The sequence below is a fragment of the Perna viridis genome, chromosome 10, assembly GCF_037379345.1.
Source record: "Perna viridis isolate PV_CMFRI_1.1 ecotype Kerala chromosome 10, ASM3737934v1, whole genome shotgun sequence".
Classification (NCBI taxonomy): Eukaryota; Metazoa; Mollusca; class Bivalvia; order Mytilida; family Mytilidae; genus Perna; species Perna viridis.
The window spans coordinates 34617415-34634778 of NC_142454.1; the positions used below are offsets into that span (position 1 = coordinate 34617415).

Sequence of the window (17364 nt, forward strand, 5' to 3'; positions counted from 1 at the left end):
AATTACATTTGGATTATTGTCAGTGTGTAGAGTTCAGAAATAATAAGGAAGTTCCAGGCATAGACCAATGACATAAGATATTTTAATCTGGAAGGATCAAAAACCCCGAATGAGTCCATGGTATATGATTTGCACTACTATGGAGGCAAATCACAGCTTTTTACTATTTTTCTCAGAAACTACAGAACTATTTGGATCCTTGTCATTTTGTTCGCATACATTTTTTACAAAATGATGAATTGAAAAAACACAAAAATATTTTGTTTACTGAAAACTACATTTGAGAAGTATCATTTTACTTTCCATTGTTACGCAACATTCTGTATAATGATTTTTTACTAAGCACAGTTAAAGTTTGGTGATTTCAGGTTAGAATCTTCGAATTGAAACAAATTAAATCTCCAAGATTATTTGTATAGCAAGAGTACAATAGCATAATTATCTAATTTTAATGTAATAAAAATATGACTCAATATAATGTAACAAAATCAAATCATGAACAGCAATAAATGTAGGTATATTAGAATCATTCAAATTTAGACTTGTATATTGTTCACGATACAATGGCTTCTTACAGTCAGTAATCTTGCTTCTTAAAATACAAGATCTGCTACAAATTCAAATAAATGGTATTTGTTTTAAATGTTGATGACAAACATCTATTCACAATTCAACAAAATAAAAGTAAGCTTTCAAAAAAAGTAAAAGAGCATAGTATACATTAGTACCAAAGAGGACCAACTTGAACAGTTCGAGCAATAATTACACATATAGTAGAAAATACACATATATTTGTCTCATATTTAAACAAACAAGAACACAGTTTGGTAAAACAATACTTGTATGTTACATCTATAGCTTGAAAACAAAATGTTATTATTACGTTTTCTGCCATGATAAGTTTCTTAACAATCAAGTCTTTGTAAGAATCACCATGCATGTCAAAAAACAAAAGAACCAATCTGGCATTATACTGAATGGTCTTTTCTACTTGATATTTGCATCACTGGTGAAATTTTTCATTAGAATGTAAAAAAAAATGATTTTTACAAGTTATCTAAATGTCTTAGGGAAATCATAACTCATTTTACCAAAATAAATTGAAAAATCCTGTCTTTGTTCCTTATTTTCTCAGAATGGTTACAAATAGTCAATCTACGATGCCAAAAGTGTGGAGTTGTTTCATCCACTGTCCAATTCTTACAGAGACTGAAAAATAATTATTGCACGTAGTAATAATAGACAAATTTATCAATGACTTAATTCTCCCCAAAAGATCAGGATAAACTGTATTGACTCAATACAATATGACTCCACACTCACCCAAAAGAGAAAAGCTTGAATTGAAACGATGCTAATCAACAAAATTACCAATAGGCTATTATTTTTATAATGAATCTTTTACAATTATTAACATACACTAAAAATTTTAAGTTCCACTTCTACTAATCCAAAAGTTGAAATAAGAAATTTTTACAATCATTTACATGACATGTTCTTTTCTTATTGTTTGCTTAATTCCATATATTTTTTAAATCAAAAACAGTAATCTTGTGACAAAATACATTTACATGTATTTAAAAACCAACTGGAGAAGTTGCACAGCTTTCGTCGGAGAAGAACACTTTAATAATGGTATCATGACATTTTGTAATAATATTTTAATAGATTATTTAATGTTAGTTTCCTATGATGAACTTTTCGACTGTAATATATTCACTCAATGCATTGATATTTTATTTCACTAACTACCTGTTGATACCATTTTCATGATAATCAGACCCCCCCCCATTGTCTATAATGTTTAATTGCATGCAAAATTAGGGCAACAATGAGCAAATCATAGCCTGGAGCTTCCCTTATTTTCTAGAATCCAGCTGGAATCCCCTTTTCAAAATCTCTGGATCAGCCACTATCCAGTATACTTGTTCATTTATGATCTGTTAATTTCTTCTTAAGTAAACCCAGTTAGTTATTTTTTTTAGTTAAAGTAATTTAAACTAGGAGCTTTCAGAAATTGTTATCAGATGTTTAATGTTTGAATGTTAGAAATCAAAACAACAAAGACGTATGAGTAATTGGTAGCACTGAAAGTTTTCTACATGATTTAATTTCCAACTTTTTTGCAAAACAAGTTTACATGCAGGTAAAATTCCAAGTTTCAGGAAATTTTCAGTACTCAAAATTTGATATTCCTAAACTTCAGGTGTCAATCCTTGTTATTAACACAGTTGCCAAAATAATGACATACTTAGTAGAATATTGCTGTTGAATTAAACTTCCTTTTTTTTTGATATCTTGAACTTCTTAAGTACATGTATTGGTTTTAGTGCTGCTGATGAGAGAACTTACTCCAGGAGACACAGGATATCAATATTTGCAACATCTATATGATTGGTATTGATGCATTTCAATATGTAGTAGCTGAAATTACTGAGACAGAATTTGGACAAGCTGATTCCAAAACATCATCCACTCATTAAACTGGGAATAAAACATCATATCAAGCTATTCAATTATTATTAACCAAAAACAAATACAAAAATACTAATTATATAGCATGTATGGATATTAAAAATTTTGATGACGAAAGAATTAAAAAGCCCAACAAATTTCCTGTTCATAAAAAATTACCGAACAGCTGAACTTGATCTTGCAGAATCATTCCCATATAATTGATGACTATTAGTCGTTCTATATCTGTAACATCACTGAAACGTTACTTTGATACTATTGTAGTGTTTCACCTGAAGATCTATGAAGACGTGGAAATACTAGTGAATTATAATTTTGGAACTTCTGGTTGTGTTGGATCTTTATTTGACAAATATATGAACTGTATACAATATGTAATTTCAAGACAGATATATATTTACAAATGTAACCCCCTTCCCCCTATAAAAACAATAGAATAATGATGGGGACATTGTAATGATAAAATATAACTTATGGTAATGACATAAAATAACACTATATAAAACATTTAAAACATTATATGACATAGGATTACATGTATGTCGATATGACATGTATGCTTCATAATTGTTTACCAAGGTTACAGATGGAATTTGGCACAAATTTAAAAATAAACATTAAAAAAAATGCAAAAAGTATCAAAATGAAAATATGGACAAAGATGAAAAAAATACATATATTAAAGATTCTTATCCATTACTGTAATTGTTTTTTATTACATAAGCTAACATAAATATTTTGTTTTTGACCTATTTAGAGTTTTAAAGACATCATCATCATTTTCAGCTTCCACATTAAAATCTTAAACATCCACTACAACTAGAAATGCTAGTGGTACTGTGAGGAGGAAACTCAGTGGTGTCATCTGAGGTTAACTCTCCCTGTTTTGCTTCAAGTAGTAATTTTTCGGCAATGGCATGAAATAATTTATCAACATTGTCTGCCTCCTTTGCAGATGTTTCTAAGAAGTCCATTTCATACCTTTCAGCAAACTGTTTCCCAATATGTGTAGGAATTTCTCTGTCGTTTATTTTATCTGTTTTATTCCCTGCAATGCGAAAGATATGTTAATTAACAAAATTTCTATCACAGTGTCAGGCAAACGTTAAAGAAGGATATTCTGCATGTAAAAGTAACCATATAGTATATAAGGTTATTTTTTAATACCAGTCTTAGCCAGGTTTCTTTAATTTCAAAAACCAATTTAACATTAAATGAAACATAAGCCTATTAAAGAATAGTTTAATGTTTTTGATATTCTTCAGCATTTTTGTTTATTTATCATAGTTCATGAAGATCTGGTCTGCAATGGTACATGCATAAATAAGAGGCTCCCAGGAGTCCGGGGTAGACAAACGAGGAAAGGAAAACTATGACCATTTGAATAAATCAGTTTTCATGGTGCAGATGGATACACCATAATGATCCATGAGTTCATGATGATGACCATAAAATTTCTGTAGTGATGACTTCAATCTTGTAGCAACTTAACCCTGTTCCAGAAGCCTATTTGTTAAAGTTCTAGCGCGATACAAAAAGTCTGCATAGTTTCGGCAGGCTCTGGCATAACATATGAGTTGTGATATGAACACTCCATACGAAGGTGCTGAAGGGATGTTGCCACAGATGAGAGGAAAGTTGACAATTCTGAATGAAATAGAGATATTTAAAAAAAAAATGCTGTTTGACCCTTTGTCTATTTTTCATAACAATGGCAATGTTTTTGAATGGATAAAAATATCCCAACATCAGTTCTATGAAAGATACTGAGAGTTTGGTTTCAATTTAGAAGACTTTTAGATACAGTAAGAAAATACAAATCCAATTTGAAAGGTCTTTTTTATGATAACTGATGGTGGATCTTTTCAACTGAAACTGATATAGTTTACATGTGAATATCCCAAAACTAAAAAAAAAAAAAATGCATGAAAAGTGCAATCAGCCCTAAGCCGGACCTAATCGATCTGAAGGCCCAGGTACTCCTACTTTTCTTCTATCTTATACATTTTTTAGGCAAAGGGTGCACTATACAGTTACATTAAAGGAGCACTGTTTGTTTCGCACACCAAGTTACCCAAGTCAGATTTTGTAAACCTTAAAATTAAAAGTTAAAACTTGGTGGATATATTGTTTAAAAGTAGTTAAGCATTTATACATAGACAGATGTAATACATGTAATGGTAAACAGGTGTAATTTAAAGGAAGAATGGTATCTGGAACATTTCAATACCCTGCCGCATTAGGTTCTCTCCCCAGCATCAGATGGCTGATTTTCAAAATACCTTATTTCGCATGAACTTTTGGAACTAAAATTGTGAGAGAATGAATTGAAAAGGGTCTTATTATTTTTACCCTTTTTCAACCTACTCCATGCATGCTTTCATCCTGTGGTAGTGTCTAAGTGCCTGATACTTTATAAAACATAGTAATTGGGTGTTTGTTTTGGAAAGACACCCCAGATTTGTACTAAAACTCAGTAATATTTTTTCAGTATGTTACCATGGCTACTGGATTTTATAACAATAATCACTAAATTACTTATAAATGACTTGAATCTCCACACACCAAGGATTTCAAAAATATGCACTTTCTTAAGACAAAACACTTAAAATTTCTGTGCAGACTGCCTCAAAACAGCTTTATTTCAACAAAATGAGACCAAATATTCAGAAATGACCTAACTGTATTGTACTACCTAAAACAGGTGTCAGACCCATTTGGTCTACTTATAGTAACAGCAGCCAAATTTGACATTTGATAAAAAAATCCCACATCAATTTTAGACAGAGTACCCTAAGGAACATCCATTCCAAATTTGGTTTTAATTAATCCAGTAGTGTCAAAGAAGAAGATTTTTGAAAAATTATTTATGACAACAACTGACACCAGGTGATGGCAATAACTTACATAGCCCTTTAGGTCAGCTGAGCTAACAATGGTATGATATTGTATATGGAATCTAGTACAGTCTGAAACTTAAATTTTCAACAGAATTTTTCAAGTATAGTAGAGTCTCAGATTAAATTCTAAATATTAGTCTGTAACAGTCTAGAGAATTACAACCGTGATCACTTATTTGAAGGTTTTACTATACCTAGTCTGGTACAGTCCAGGGAATTACAACTGTGATTACTTATTTCAAGGTTTTACTATACCTAGTCTGGTACACTCCAGGAAATTACAACTGTGATCACTTAGTTGAAGGTTTTACTATACCTAGCCTGGTATAGAAACTTAGAAAATGACAACTGAGTGCATATTTGCTACACTTAATTAAGTTCAGTTATGGCCATGAAAAATTTTACAATTGATTAGATTACATTTTTGGTATAATAATTCTATATTATTACTGCCATGTTAAGTCTGCCATGCACAGGCTACACCTGAACATTGTGAGCAGTGTGAGCAAGTTTTTTTTTTTTTCATCAAGTGTATAACAATGCTTTGATCATATATTTACCAACTACATATCCACAGAACTTTGTACTGGCATATGTTTCTATTTCCTCTATCCAGGTTGGCAAGGAATCAAATGATGTCTGACTACATACATCATAAACCAGGATCAACGAGTTGGCAGATCTATAGTAACTTTGTGTGATAGAACGAAACCTTTCTTGTCCTGCAGTATCCCAAATCTGTAACTACATAAATTTATAGACAAATTTTACCCTTGTTCTTTCTGTCTAATATAGCTCAGGTTACTAATATGATGCTTGTACTTCACTAATTAAGATAAGAGGTACTGGAAATTTAACGCTCAATTCATGACAGATGTAGAATTTTGTAAACTTACAAAGCATAGGTAGAAGGCAATATTAAAGTATGGAATGTAGTATTACTAATGGTCCAAGGCAATTTATTAAAGAAAATGTATGTAAATACAAAGATTTAAAGTGTAATAAATTTGTTATTTAGAAGCTTCTTTAGCTGTCCGAAAACTGTAACCATATGCAGACCCTTGTAGGCCTTATCATAAGGATCATTTCATCAAATGAAACTTTTCTCTGTCTGTTATAGTTTTCAAGATATTGGCTGAATACTATAAAAAGTAAATTTTTGGCTTTCAAAGCCAATAACTCTCACAAGGAGTCTTCCAACTCTTTGACCCAATGGAGACTTATGTGTATGTTATGGATCATTTCATCTATTGAAAGTTTTTTTTTATATCTATTACTGTTTTCAAATATTGGCTGAAAACTGCAATAAACCTCATTTTTCACATTTCAAGGACAGTAACTGCACCAATTTTGACCCAATAGAGACTTTTGTAGGCCTTATTAAAAGGATCATAAATGTTACATATTTTTAAATATCTTTTTTAGTTTTTGAGATATATGAAGATATTGGTAAAATTAACCCCTGTGGTCTTAAGATAACAATGATGGCCATGTTTAAAGCTTGATCTGTATTAAATAATCCATATGTATAGTAGTAGATGACAGATGTAAAGTGATGACAAAAGCTAAAAAGTTGATTTTTTTTGGTTTAGCCCAACTTTGGCCCCCAGTAGACTGAAAATGATAAATGCTATTTTAAATCTGTTTTAATATTCTTAACACAGAATTTAATTTAAAAAAAAAACAAAATAAAAAAGATCTGTCAAAACTGAAAGAGAAACAAACCTTCTACATCTTCTGACCTCTTGTTTTGCAGAACAATAGAACAGTAACAATATATCAAAATTTCATGACATTTTATTAACTACAACTACAGTTATCTCATGGAAACCAAAAAATTGTCAAGTACAATGGCAACACTGACAGCATCATAACATGATACAACTGCAATTTTTGCTGTTGAATAAAACTTTGTACAAGACCTTCTGTTGTAATCCATAGACTTATTAATAACATTTACCTTAATTTTTTCCCCATCTATATCCACAGTTTTGATCATGAAGTCAACGCCAATAGTAGCACCTTGACCTGGGGGAAAAAGACCCTGTGAAACAAATATAAGTTAGATCAAGACACATTTTCGTACTATAATAAAATAGCTGTTGAGTGAACTGGTATTTAAAAACAGATATCTTACATGGTAATATTTTGATACTGGTAATACCTTCTTTTTATCAGTGGTTCATTTCTCATACTGTTTCCCCATGCAGGTCCGGGTGTTAAAAGAATAGGTCTGCAGCAGCGCTAAGCTTGTCGTAAAAGGCGAATAAATAGTGCTCAGAACCTTAGCCGGGGGCTAGGGCGCTCTGCCCACAGAGCAACTGGGATGTGTGTCCCAGGTGGTGGAATGGGGTACCCCTGGCATGTTACATGCTGGGGTTGTCAGGCTATCATACGGAAAACCTGACCGCAAACCATAGTGGTGCACCATGTTGGGAAAGATGCCATGTTCCTCGCACGTTAAAGAACCCTACTATGGTATTCTCCCGGAGTAGGAACCATAGGGCTCTGCCACAGAAGGTTAAATTGCCCGACCTTACCCACCTCTCCCTATTTCCAGTGGCAATCAAAATTTGTTGACCCCATTGTCCTTGTGTCCCACCCTTTTTTCATTTCATCATCATTTCATGTTCATTTTATCATCAATTTCATGTTCATTGTCTGAATAATAGCTGAAATATTGCTGCTTGGACGTTAAACCCCAACAAACAAACAAACTCATACTGTTAAATAAGTAGAAAATGATAATGTCACAATACATTTCTACAATTTTCATGGCATCACCATTTGTCTCCTCTTTACTGAAAAAGTACTTTAGTTGGTGGATACCATTTTTGTTGATTAAGGAAGATACACAAGTTTGTGTATTCTTGAATTCATGGAGTTGAAGTTTTCAGTATACATATCAATGAGAATCGTCTTTACGTTGGGAATCAAATTTCATGGTCTAGCTCTCCCTTGAAAACCAAGAAAATTGGTACCCCACGAAAAGTAGTACTTTCCTGGTATTTGAATTGTGATTAAATCTTTGAAAAGATTTTTATTAATTACCTTTTAATCCATTAAAACCTATGTTTGTGTTATGGAATCTAGTGGTACAATTTCATAGAGATCCATACCCTTTTACTGAAGTTATTGCAGGGAAATCAAAAACTTTTTTTTTTCGCCCCCAATTCCTTTTTGGATACAGGTATCATCCCAAATCAATCAGCAATTTCATTCTATCATGCATATCGACATGTATATGTGATGCCCAAACTTTTTAAAAAATTTCATCAAAATCCCTTGATGGTTAAGGAGGAGTTGCGCTTATGAGGTTTTTTACGTGTAAAATCTTCAAGTTCGATTATCTCCTTTTGGAGTCCCCCCCCCACAATAAATATATTCCTTCCTGCACATCTACATATGATACACCAATTCCTTTAAGTTTCATTTGAATTCTTAGAGTTTAAAAGGAGTTGCGCTAACAAGAAATGTGGACAGAAGGACGGACAGACAGACTGACTGACTTTGTTTGCAGGGGGTATAATAATGTAGTTCAATATGCTTGAATTCTGAATAGCTATGGACACACTACTCAAGCTTTATTCAGTCCTAAATTTTCAATGTGATTAGATATTTTACACTAGAAACCAATGTGGCCCCTTTTTGACCAAGTATTGAAAATGAACATTTCTAGGAAAGATAACTCGGTCAAAAACCTTATTTTTCTAAGTTTCTACTGAAAAATTTCTGAGTACAGATCAAATAATTTTCTTCTCAAATAGAGAAAGCATCCTTGAGTGATATTTTATTGTCAGGTTGGTGGATTTTTGACATGCAGGTTACTGATATTTTCCCATTTCGTCTGACTCTTACAAACACTTACACTTTGAAATAGTTTTGATCACAAATCCCCAAAATTAATTTTAAGCATGGCACGTTGTTGTAATATTTCAAAGAGATCCATTTACTTATTGTTTGGACATCAGTAAAATGCATGTTTCTGACCCCTTTAAGACTGGCTGCCAATTCCTTAATGGTTCAAATCACAACCCCAAAATCAATCCCAAGGTTTTTTTTGTTTGGGGTATGGCACCTTCATGTATAATTTCAAAGAGATAAATTTAATTATAGTCCTGACTTAATGGAAAAGCTTGTTGGTGGACCCTTTCTAGGACCTAAATCAGTCACAATCTCCAAAATCCCAAATATCCTTTGGTTTTATGGCACCTTGAGTTAATATTTCAATAATCCATTCAAAAAGTTATTCTCTGGACACCATGAAAAAGCTTGTTGCTGCCCCCTTTTTGTCTCCTAATTGCTACAAAACAGTTCAAGTGGCTACTCTTCACTCCCCACCTCCAAAATCAAGCCTAGCCTTGCTTATGATGCAATGCACCTTGCAATATATTTGATTAACATCTATTGTTTCCTTATACTTAAGTTATTGTCTTGACATGAGATGTAAATGTCTATGATTGACCATGATGACAACAATAACTCAACAGATGATGACAGAATTACATTATTATACAATCTCAATTTTTTTACCCAATCAATGAATAATTTTATAGTACATACGATCACTGTGCATTTTAACAGACCTTTTTTCCTAAACTCAAGTCTTAAAAGGTAAACTGTTAATACTGTAAGCAAGCTCACAAAAAGATTAATACCCAACACTTAAAAATGGATTGAATGTTATATCTAATAAATTCCTCTCCCTTTGGAGGTAACAGGCAAAATTCCTTTCCCTTTGGAGGTATCAGACAAAAATCCTCTCCCTTTGTGAGGTATCAGACAAGAATTAAATTTGTTCATGCACATTTACATGTAGATTTGATGCTTTACCTTCCTATAAAATTTCGCTGAATTCTTGAAGTTGTTTAGGAGAAGTAATGCTTATGAAATTTAAACATGTAGAATTATAGAGGTAATTCCTTTATACTACTCAACTTTGTATTGTATGGGGGGTTGAGTATTATAAGAAGTATACGTAATACAACATTGGTACTTGAGAGGTCATGATAACAACACTGTATGACAAAATTTGGGCAGATGGAATGACATGTTTCACAAGGTAAGTGGAGGTTTACATAGTGAACATGCTTGGAACTGTAAATTTCAAAGTTTTGAACGTATTTTTTTCAAAATGACTGATTACAATGTACTTAAAAAAATTTAGCATTCATATACATGTTTATTTCCACTAGTGAAAGATGGAAATTTATTGCATGCTCATTGTGATCAAACTGATGATGATATACAATTAGTCTGACTACCCAAGCAAAGATACTCTTAAATTTCTCATACTGGGTCAATATCCCATTTTTGTGACATCAAATGGGTGATTTTAAATAAAAGAATTGGCCAATAATATGAATAATGCATTATTTCACACAAACATTTATGGGCCATTGACCAATGCCTACCTATATTTTTAGGCCCATGGCCCATAAACCCATCCCAAAATGATACCTGCCCATGTTTAACTCTGTTTGCTGATATGCAATGCCATTTTATCAGCATAAATGTGTGTTTATATATAACTTCAAATGACAAAAAATGTTGGCAAGTAACAAATACCTGTGTGAACCTCCTGACAAGACATGTTTTTCCAACACCTGCTTCTCCAATCAACACAACTTTAAACAGATATTTATAATCTTCCATTCTAAAAACAGAAAAAAAAGTCAATACAAACATACAAAAAATGACCTACTTACTAATTTCTTCTTTAATATGTTCCTAATGCAGTTTGTATGGTAGCAGAAAATTATCCTATAATGTATCTCCATTTGTGGCCACCTCTATACTTAAGACAATGCTAGAGAACCCTTTAACTTAAGAGAAAACATCTGCTGCTCTAATATAAACAATATAACTGACATAATGTTAATTTTTGAACAAGATTTTTCTATTTATTTGTGTCAGCTGGAGGTGATGTACATGTGCAGTTGTAGACTACAATTTTGCCCTGTCTTTGTACTTTTTTGTTTCAATGCAGTAGTTATTATTTGACTGATATATTTAAATTATTTCATCAATACAATATGGCATTTATGATGTACAACGTACCGTAAAATGAAAAAAATATTTGACATTAAACCAGTCTATCAATTGGATGATTACTTCCCTATGCTTGTAATGTTAAAAAACAAAGTTGGGAATACGAGAAAGGTCTGTTGAATGAAAAATATTGCATATAAAGTTACAATGCTACTCCAGTAATGTAATATCTTATTTGGTCAGATTTATTTTGGATTTGACTTGATTATGGATGGCAGGATCAGATTAGTGTTTGGTAATTTTGTTGTTACATGTACCTTATATTCTTAACTTAACTCCAATCCTTTAAAACTTCAAGCATTCTACATCCCAAAGGAAAAGTGGGGATATAATAACTTTCCCACACCAAAATTGCACTTGCCCTGGGTGACATGAAGTTGGAATCCTAGAACACTGCATTAGAAACCTATGGAATCAATAATTTAAGAACTGTGAAAGTACATTCATTCCAGGGTACCAATTTTCGTGATTTAGGGGACAATGATCATTTTGTAGATTCTTGAATTTGTGGACAACTCCATCGTACAATGAATTAGAAATTTCCTTTTCTTTGGGTACCAAATTTTTTATGGTCCTTACACATCTGGCTGAAATTACAACCACAGTCCTGTATGGAGAATTGATTGAAAAAAAAAAAGTGAAATTTGATCACTTTGAGTGAATATCAGAAGAGGGCATTTCTATATGTGACAGAAAGGATACAACAATGTCTAGACGACAAATAATTCTTAGTGACTATAAATCCTAATAGACCCTTATTTCTTGTTAAATGAGGGGTATAGTCAATTAGCATGCATGGAATATATACTTGTGAGAATGAAATGGGTGATTTTAAATATTAATATGTGCCAATAATATGAAAAATGCATTATTTTGCTACCAAAAAAATGGGCCATTGACTCCCTATATTTTAGGCCATTTTTTGCATTTTAGGCTTTAGGGTCAATGCCATGGCCTGTGACCCTATCCCTAAGTGATCCCTGCTTCTGCAAGGCAGGGCTTGGGGAGGAACAAAATAGTTCATTGTATTCTTCAAAGCGAATAGTAAGTTAACAAGAAAAGGGTCTAATAAAGTGTGTGAAAGCAAATAATTAGGAGCTAAAGTAAAAGAAAGAGGAGTTTAGAGTTTAATCAATTAATGTTGTATAAGGATTTTAAATATGTGTTCACTATTTTATGGACCTTCTCTTGTAGGTCAATAAACATTGTCTATTCCATAAGTATACTGATTACTGTACCTTACTTCGTCAGTTTTTCGTCAGTGTGTTGAACTTGTAGTGACTGCTGTCTCAGCACTGGCTGTCACATGAAAACAAATTAAGAATCATATATTACACGCTTTTAAAGGATATTAATGTGGCATTTAACTGTTATCAATTACTGATATATATATAAATAGAAAACTGAGTCAAGCAGTCCAAATCATAAAATTTGACAACATTTTAATCCCTGTCATCTGTAACTCGTCAATGAGATTATATTACTTATTGTAAATAAATCAACTCGTACCTCTGGGAAATCGTACCAAGAAATCTCCAAACCCATAAACATTATACATCGTTGTTACTCCAGGAAAGACGGTACAACTAAATACTGATACGTAGTATTTGGAAGAAAATTCCTCATATTTAGTAGAAAGCGATTCAAAATCATCTTTAAAACATACCGATTGGGTGAAGAAGATTATCAAAACGTGCACCGGAATTTTTTTTTTATCACCAACAGATTTGCCCAGCTAGTGTGGTTGGGCGCGTTTTCTTACAAACGGTCGGCATTCCAATGGGAACAAATTGTGCTCCGCTGCTCACAGACCTATTCATTCACTTTTATCAAGATGGCTTTACAGTTGATATTATCCAAAAGAAGGAACATCGTTTAGCCAGATCCTTTGATCTTAGTTTCTACTATGTAGAACAAACAAACAAATGCTTTATTGTCACTTATGACACCAAAAATAAGCTGAACAATTAAACATAAATCAAAATGTACATATAATTAACATGATTTGAATTATTTTAGTAATACATAGTAATTAAACATAAAAGGATATTATTGCAACATAAAATATTTTGTAATAAAAACAAGTATTGTGATGATAGGAGCAGTGACCCCACTCTATTCAAAACAACATTTTGAATTATAAGAGGCAGAGAACATGTTTAAAATTTGTGAAATGGCTTATCTCTGTGAAATTTGCCAGGAAGCAAAGCCATAAAATCAACGTGAATCGTTGTTACAACATGGCGATGGGGAAACGCCATGGAACACACTTGGTATGGACTTATTTGAAATCAGAGGAAGACTGTATCTTGTTGTGGTCGATTATTTCTCAGACTTTATTTAAGTTGACTATTTATCTACCACAAACGCTAGTCATGTAATATCAATACTCAAGAAACAATTCGCAAGAATGGGAATTCCGTCGACTATAATTCCTGATGGTTGACCACAATTCACTGCCAATGAATTCAAACAATTCACTCGAAAATTGGGAATTTACCATATAGTTTCATCTCCAAATCATCAGCAGGGCAATGGAAAAGCCGAATCTGCTGTTAAAATAGTCAAGAACATAATTAAGAAGACTATGAAAGATGGTCGAGATCAGTACGAGGCTCTATTAGAATTGCGAAATACTCCGCGACAAGAAGCGATCTTAGTCCAGCACAATTGATGTTCGGAAGGAAAACCCGATCAATGATACCGTCAACTAGAAATACAAACCATGAACCGAATACTAGTTTGCGATCTGCACGAAAACACTCTGTCAAGAAATGGTATGACAGACGAGCAAGAGACTTACCACCGTTAGCTATTGGTGACTCTGTGTACTTTGAGCACAAACAAGGACATAACTGGAAGTTAAGAAAAATAAAAGAAAGGATAAGTGAACGCGCTTACATTGTTCAAACTCCGAAAGGAGTTCCATATAGACGAAACCGTAGTCATATGAGGCCGACAAAGATCGTTGTGCACATTCGCGAAACAACACCTCTGCGAGAACTGATAAACAACTATAAAGCTGAAGAACCAAATATGATCACATCCAATGAATCACCGAAAGACACTGACTTAACGCATCCTGTAAGCATTGACAATGCGCCAATATCAGCTCCGAACAAAAGTAAACCATCCGCAAGTAAACATAAACAAGTTGAACTGATTTCCAGAACAAAACGCCTTACCAATGAACCAGCTTACCTGAAGGACTTTGTGTGTTAATTTTGACATTTTTCATTGAATAGTTTCTAGTCATTTATAAGTGTAGTAAATTTAGTATAATGAAAATGGACTGCTATCACAGACTTTGAATCTTCGGATAATTGATTTATTGATGATACAATAGACAGTAAATTTTACATATTTACTTTGTGGCTAAAATTAATCTGATCGTTTATTTAAAGTTTAATGAAAAAAAAAAAAAAAAAAAAAAAAAAAAAAAAAAAAAAAAAACACACACATTTTGTTCTTGGGAAGTTGATAAAGTTAATACGCTTCACAAGTCCGAATCTGTAATTTACAGTGACTCACACATGGACAGCATCCTAATAATGTATTTATAGACCGGATGTTTTGTCTGTAATATGATCTGTTTTTGTTTATGTGTTACACATCTTGATAGCAAGCTTGTTCTAATTATTCTGCCTGTAAGCAGCCGATTTCAAGCATTATGAGCCTACCCGTAATAGACTAATTAACACCAATAATTCTCGGATCATAAAAATTGCGAAACGAAAACGAACCAAAACGAAACGAATGTAATCGGTAAAAGAAAGAATCGAAACGAATCAATTCGATAAAATAAGTCAAATCGTAATATAAACATAATTAAACGATATAAATCGAAATAGAATGAAGCGAAACTAAATTGAATAAAAGAAATATTTTAAATTACAAGAACCATAATGTTTATCTGTGCCGGACAATGCGACCCAAAGACATTTCGGACCATGAAAACCAATAATTCCGTATGAATGCCGGACATTTAGGCCAATAGACATATCGGACCATGACAATAAGTATAATGCGTTAGGACATATATCATTGCAAAAATGACCATATTTGCAGGTTATAAATATAATATATCAAATCTGAGGACACAGCTGACAAAAATTATCAAAGTTGTTTTTAATTAATGTTTCTTCGCGAGCGTTAAAAGCTCTCACCTTCATCATATTACAGTTCTCCACGAATGGTGGGAACATTTTACACATATCATGTGACGTAAATAAAATTCAGACGCAACTGACAGCTGCAAACAAGGAAATGATTGCCTTTCCTATCTTAGAAAAGCTATGCTTCGATTTTAATAACACAATCGGAGTTATATTTTTTCCAAGGCGGGCTAGGTTCTTGACAACAGCAACAGTGGAACATCGGAGATACACGTACGTTCATCCACGCGTTTCCCGAAGTTTTTTTTACAAAATCACTTTCACTTATTTAAATGAGTTAAATGAAAAAAAAGTTAGACCTGAAAACTATCAGAAATGATTCATTTATTTTTACTGAAACGTAATCTTAACCTACATTTTTTTTATTTATTTGATTGAAGGAAATGATGAATTTTCACTTTTTGTGAGAAATTCAGAGTTACCTCCCGTAAGAGCAGGTATAATTTCGAAGTCTCTCTAATCGATGTTCGGATTCGGGTGCAGAAAAAAGAGGTAACTTGAATGAAAATGGAATCCCCAGCAGACAAACACAACGGTGTTTCATTTTGTTGGTAGGTTACATAAAGACTATTTTCATTTGTATCCCGGGTAAAGAAAATTTATGGCAGGGTCAGTAGAACGAGAAATTCCCTTTTGACTTTCGAGATTTTCTAAAGTATTGTCGATATCGAATGGAAAACCTTACGTGTTCCGAATAGACACCTGCTCCAAAGGAAGATAAATGTTGACAAAATGTTGGTCCGCAAAGTCGGGAATATTGCCCATAATTCTCGGGGCATAAAAATTGCAAAACGAAAACGAACCTAAATGAAACGAAAATAATCGATAAAAGAAAGAATCGAAACGAATCAATTCGATGAAATGAATCAAATCCTTATAAATACATAATTAAACTATTCAAAATGACACTGAATGAAGCGAGACTAAATGCAACAAAAACAAATCTTTTAAGACGTTTCGCAAATTATACGAACCATAATGAACGGTGCCGGACAGTTCGACCTAAAGACATTTCGGACCATGACAACCAATAATTCCTTATGAATGCCAGACATTTCGGCCAATGGACATATCACTATGAAAATTTGTATAATGCCTTATTACAAATAAATATCATTACAAAATTTACCATATTTGAAGGTCATAAGTATAATTTTTCAAATCAGAGCTGACAAAAATGATCAAAGTTGTTGTAAACTAATGTATCTTCGGGTGCGTTTAAAGGTTTCACCTTCATCATATTATTAACAAATCAATTTCTAAAATTAAAAAATATTTTCTTAATATTTGTCCTCTAAATTAAATAAGTCCGTTTCTTATAAAGACTGCTACTTTAAAGTACGTGATGAGCGATTAGTCAAAATCATTGACATTTCCTGTATGGTATCCAATGAGAAAGCTTGTTTCATAACGTTACAAATCAACCATCTGACTAACGCCATTTTTGCAATGGTAACTTTGGAAAAAGGGATGTGTAGAAGAAGTGACTGAAAGAACGTATAATATAGGACTTTTATTGAAGTAATTTGTTAACTGAAGTGAACCATGGAGGATATAATCGAAGACTACAGAAATTCTCTTGCCGATCTTACTCAGAATAGTAAACCGTTGATCAATATGTTGACCATGCTAGCGGAAGATAACGAAACACACGCAGGGCTCATAGTTGAAGCTATAGAGACTCATTTGCAACAGGTTTATACTTTTCAAAACACATACCTTGTCATACCTCCTAAATTTGACATAATGAATTACACCCAGCG

The 17364-nt window shown here is 32.7% G+C and overlaps 2 protein-coding genes across 6 annotated transcripts in view; one reads left to right on the forward strand and one right to left on the reverse strand.

Moving 5' to 3' along the window:
• Window positions 1-435: 435 nt before the first annotated feature.
• On the reverse strand, window positions 436-12912 carry LOC148605550 (ras-related protein Rab-30-like). Of its 4 annotated transcripts, none has more exons than XM_088549226.1 (6): window positions 12866-12904; window positions 12665-12725; window positions 10944-11031; window positions 7336-7419; window positions 5936-6119; window positions 436-3523 (listed from the first exon to the last, which is right to left on the reverse strand). In XM_088549226.1, the coding sequence occupies exons 3-6, from the start codon at window positions 11028-11030 to the stop codon at window positions 3270-3272; spliced, it is 609 nt and encodes a 202-aa protein (XP_088405352.1). In that variant the 5' UTR covers window position 11031; window positions 12665-12725; window positions 12866-12904; the 3' UTR covers window positions 436-3269. The 4 variants fall into 4 exon arrangements, with proteins under 4 accessions (XP_088405352.1, XP_088405354.1, XP_088405351.1 ...); XM_088549228.1 differs by adding an exon at window positions 11684-11832 and having other exon boundaries at window positions 12665-12904; XM_088549225.1 differs by having other exon boundaries at window positions 12665-12912.
• A 4112-nt stretch (window positions 12913-17024) lies between these two features.
• Window positions 17025-17364, forward strand: part of LOC148605551 (uncharacterized) — a 47903-nt gene continuing 47563 nt past the window's right edge. The window contains exon 1 of one of the 2 annotated variants that reach the window (XM_088549953.1): window positions 17025-17296. In XM_088549953.1, coding sequence (XP_088406079.1) covers window positions 17147-17296 — 150 coding nt within the window. In that variant the 5' untranslated portion in view covers window positions 17025-17146. The remainder of the gene's footprint in view (window positions 17297-17364) is intronic. The other variant, XM_088549954.1, reaches the window with a different exon arrangement.

Excerpts from the sequence above, each read along its gene's own strand:
- LOC148605550 (XM_088549225.1), bottom strand. The coding sequence starts at position 11,030 with ATGGAAGATTATAAATATCTGTTTAAAGTTGTGTTGATTGGAGAAGCA. Across the intron at positions 7,420-10,943 it reads TTGTCAGGAGGTTCACACAG|GGTCTTTTTCCCCCAGGTCA; the intron begins GTATTTGTTACT and ends TTTGTTTCACAG. Across the intron at positions 6,120-7,335 it reads TAGATGGGGAAAAAATTAAG|TTACAGATTTGGGATACTGC; the intron begins GTAAATGTTATT and ends AAATTTATGTAG.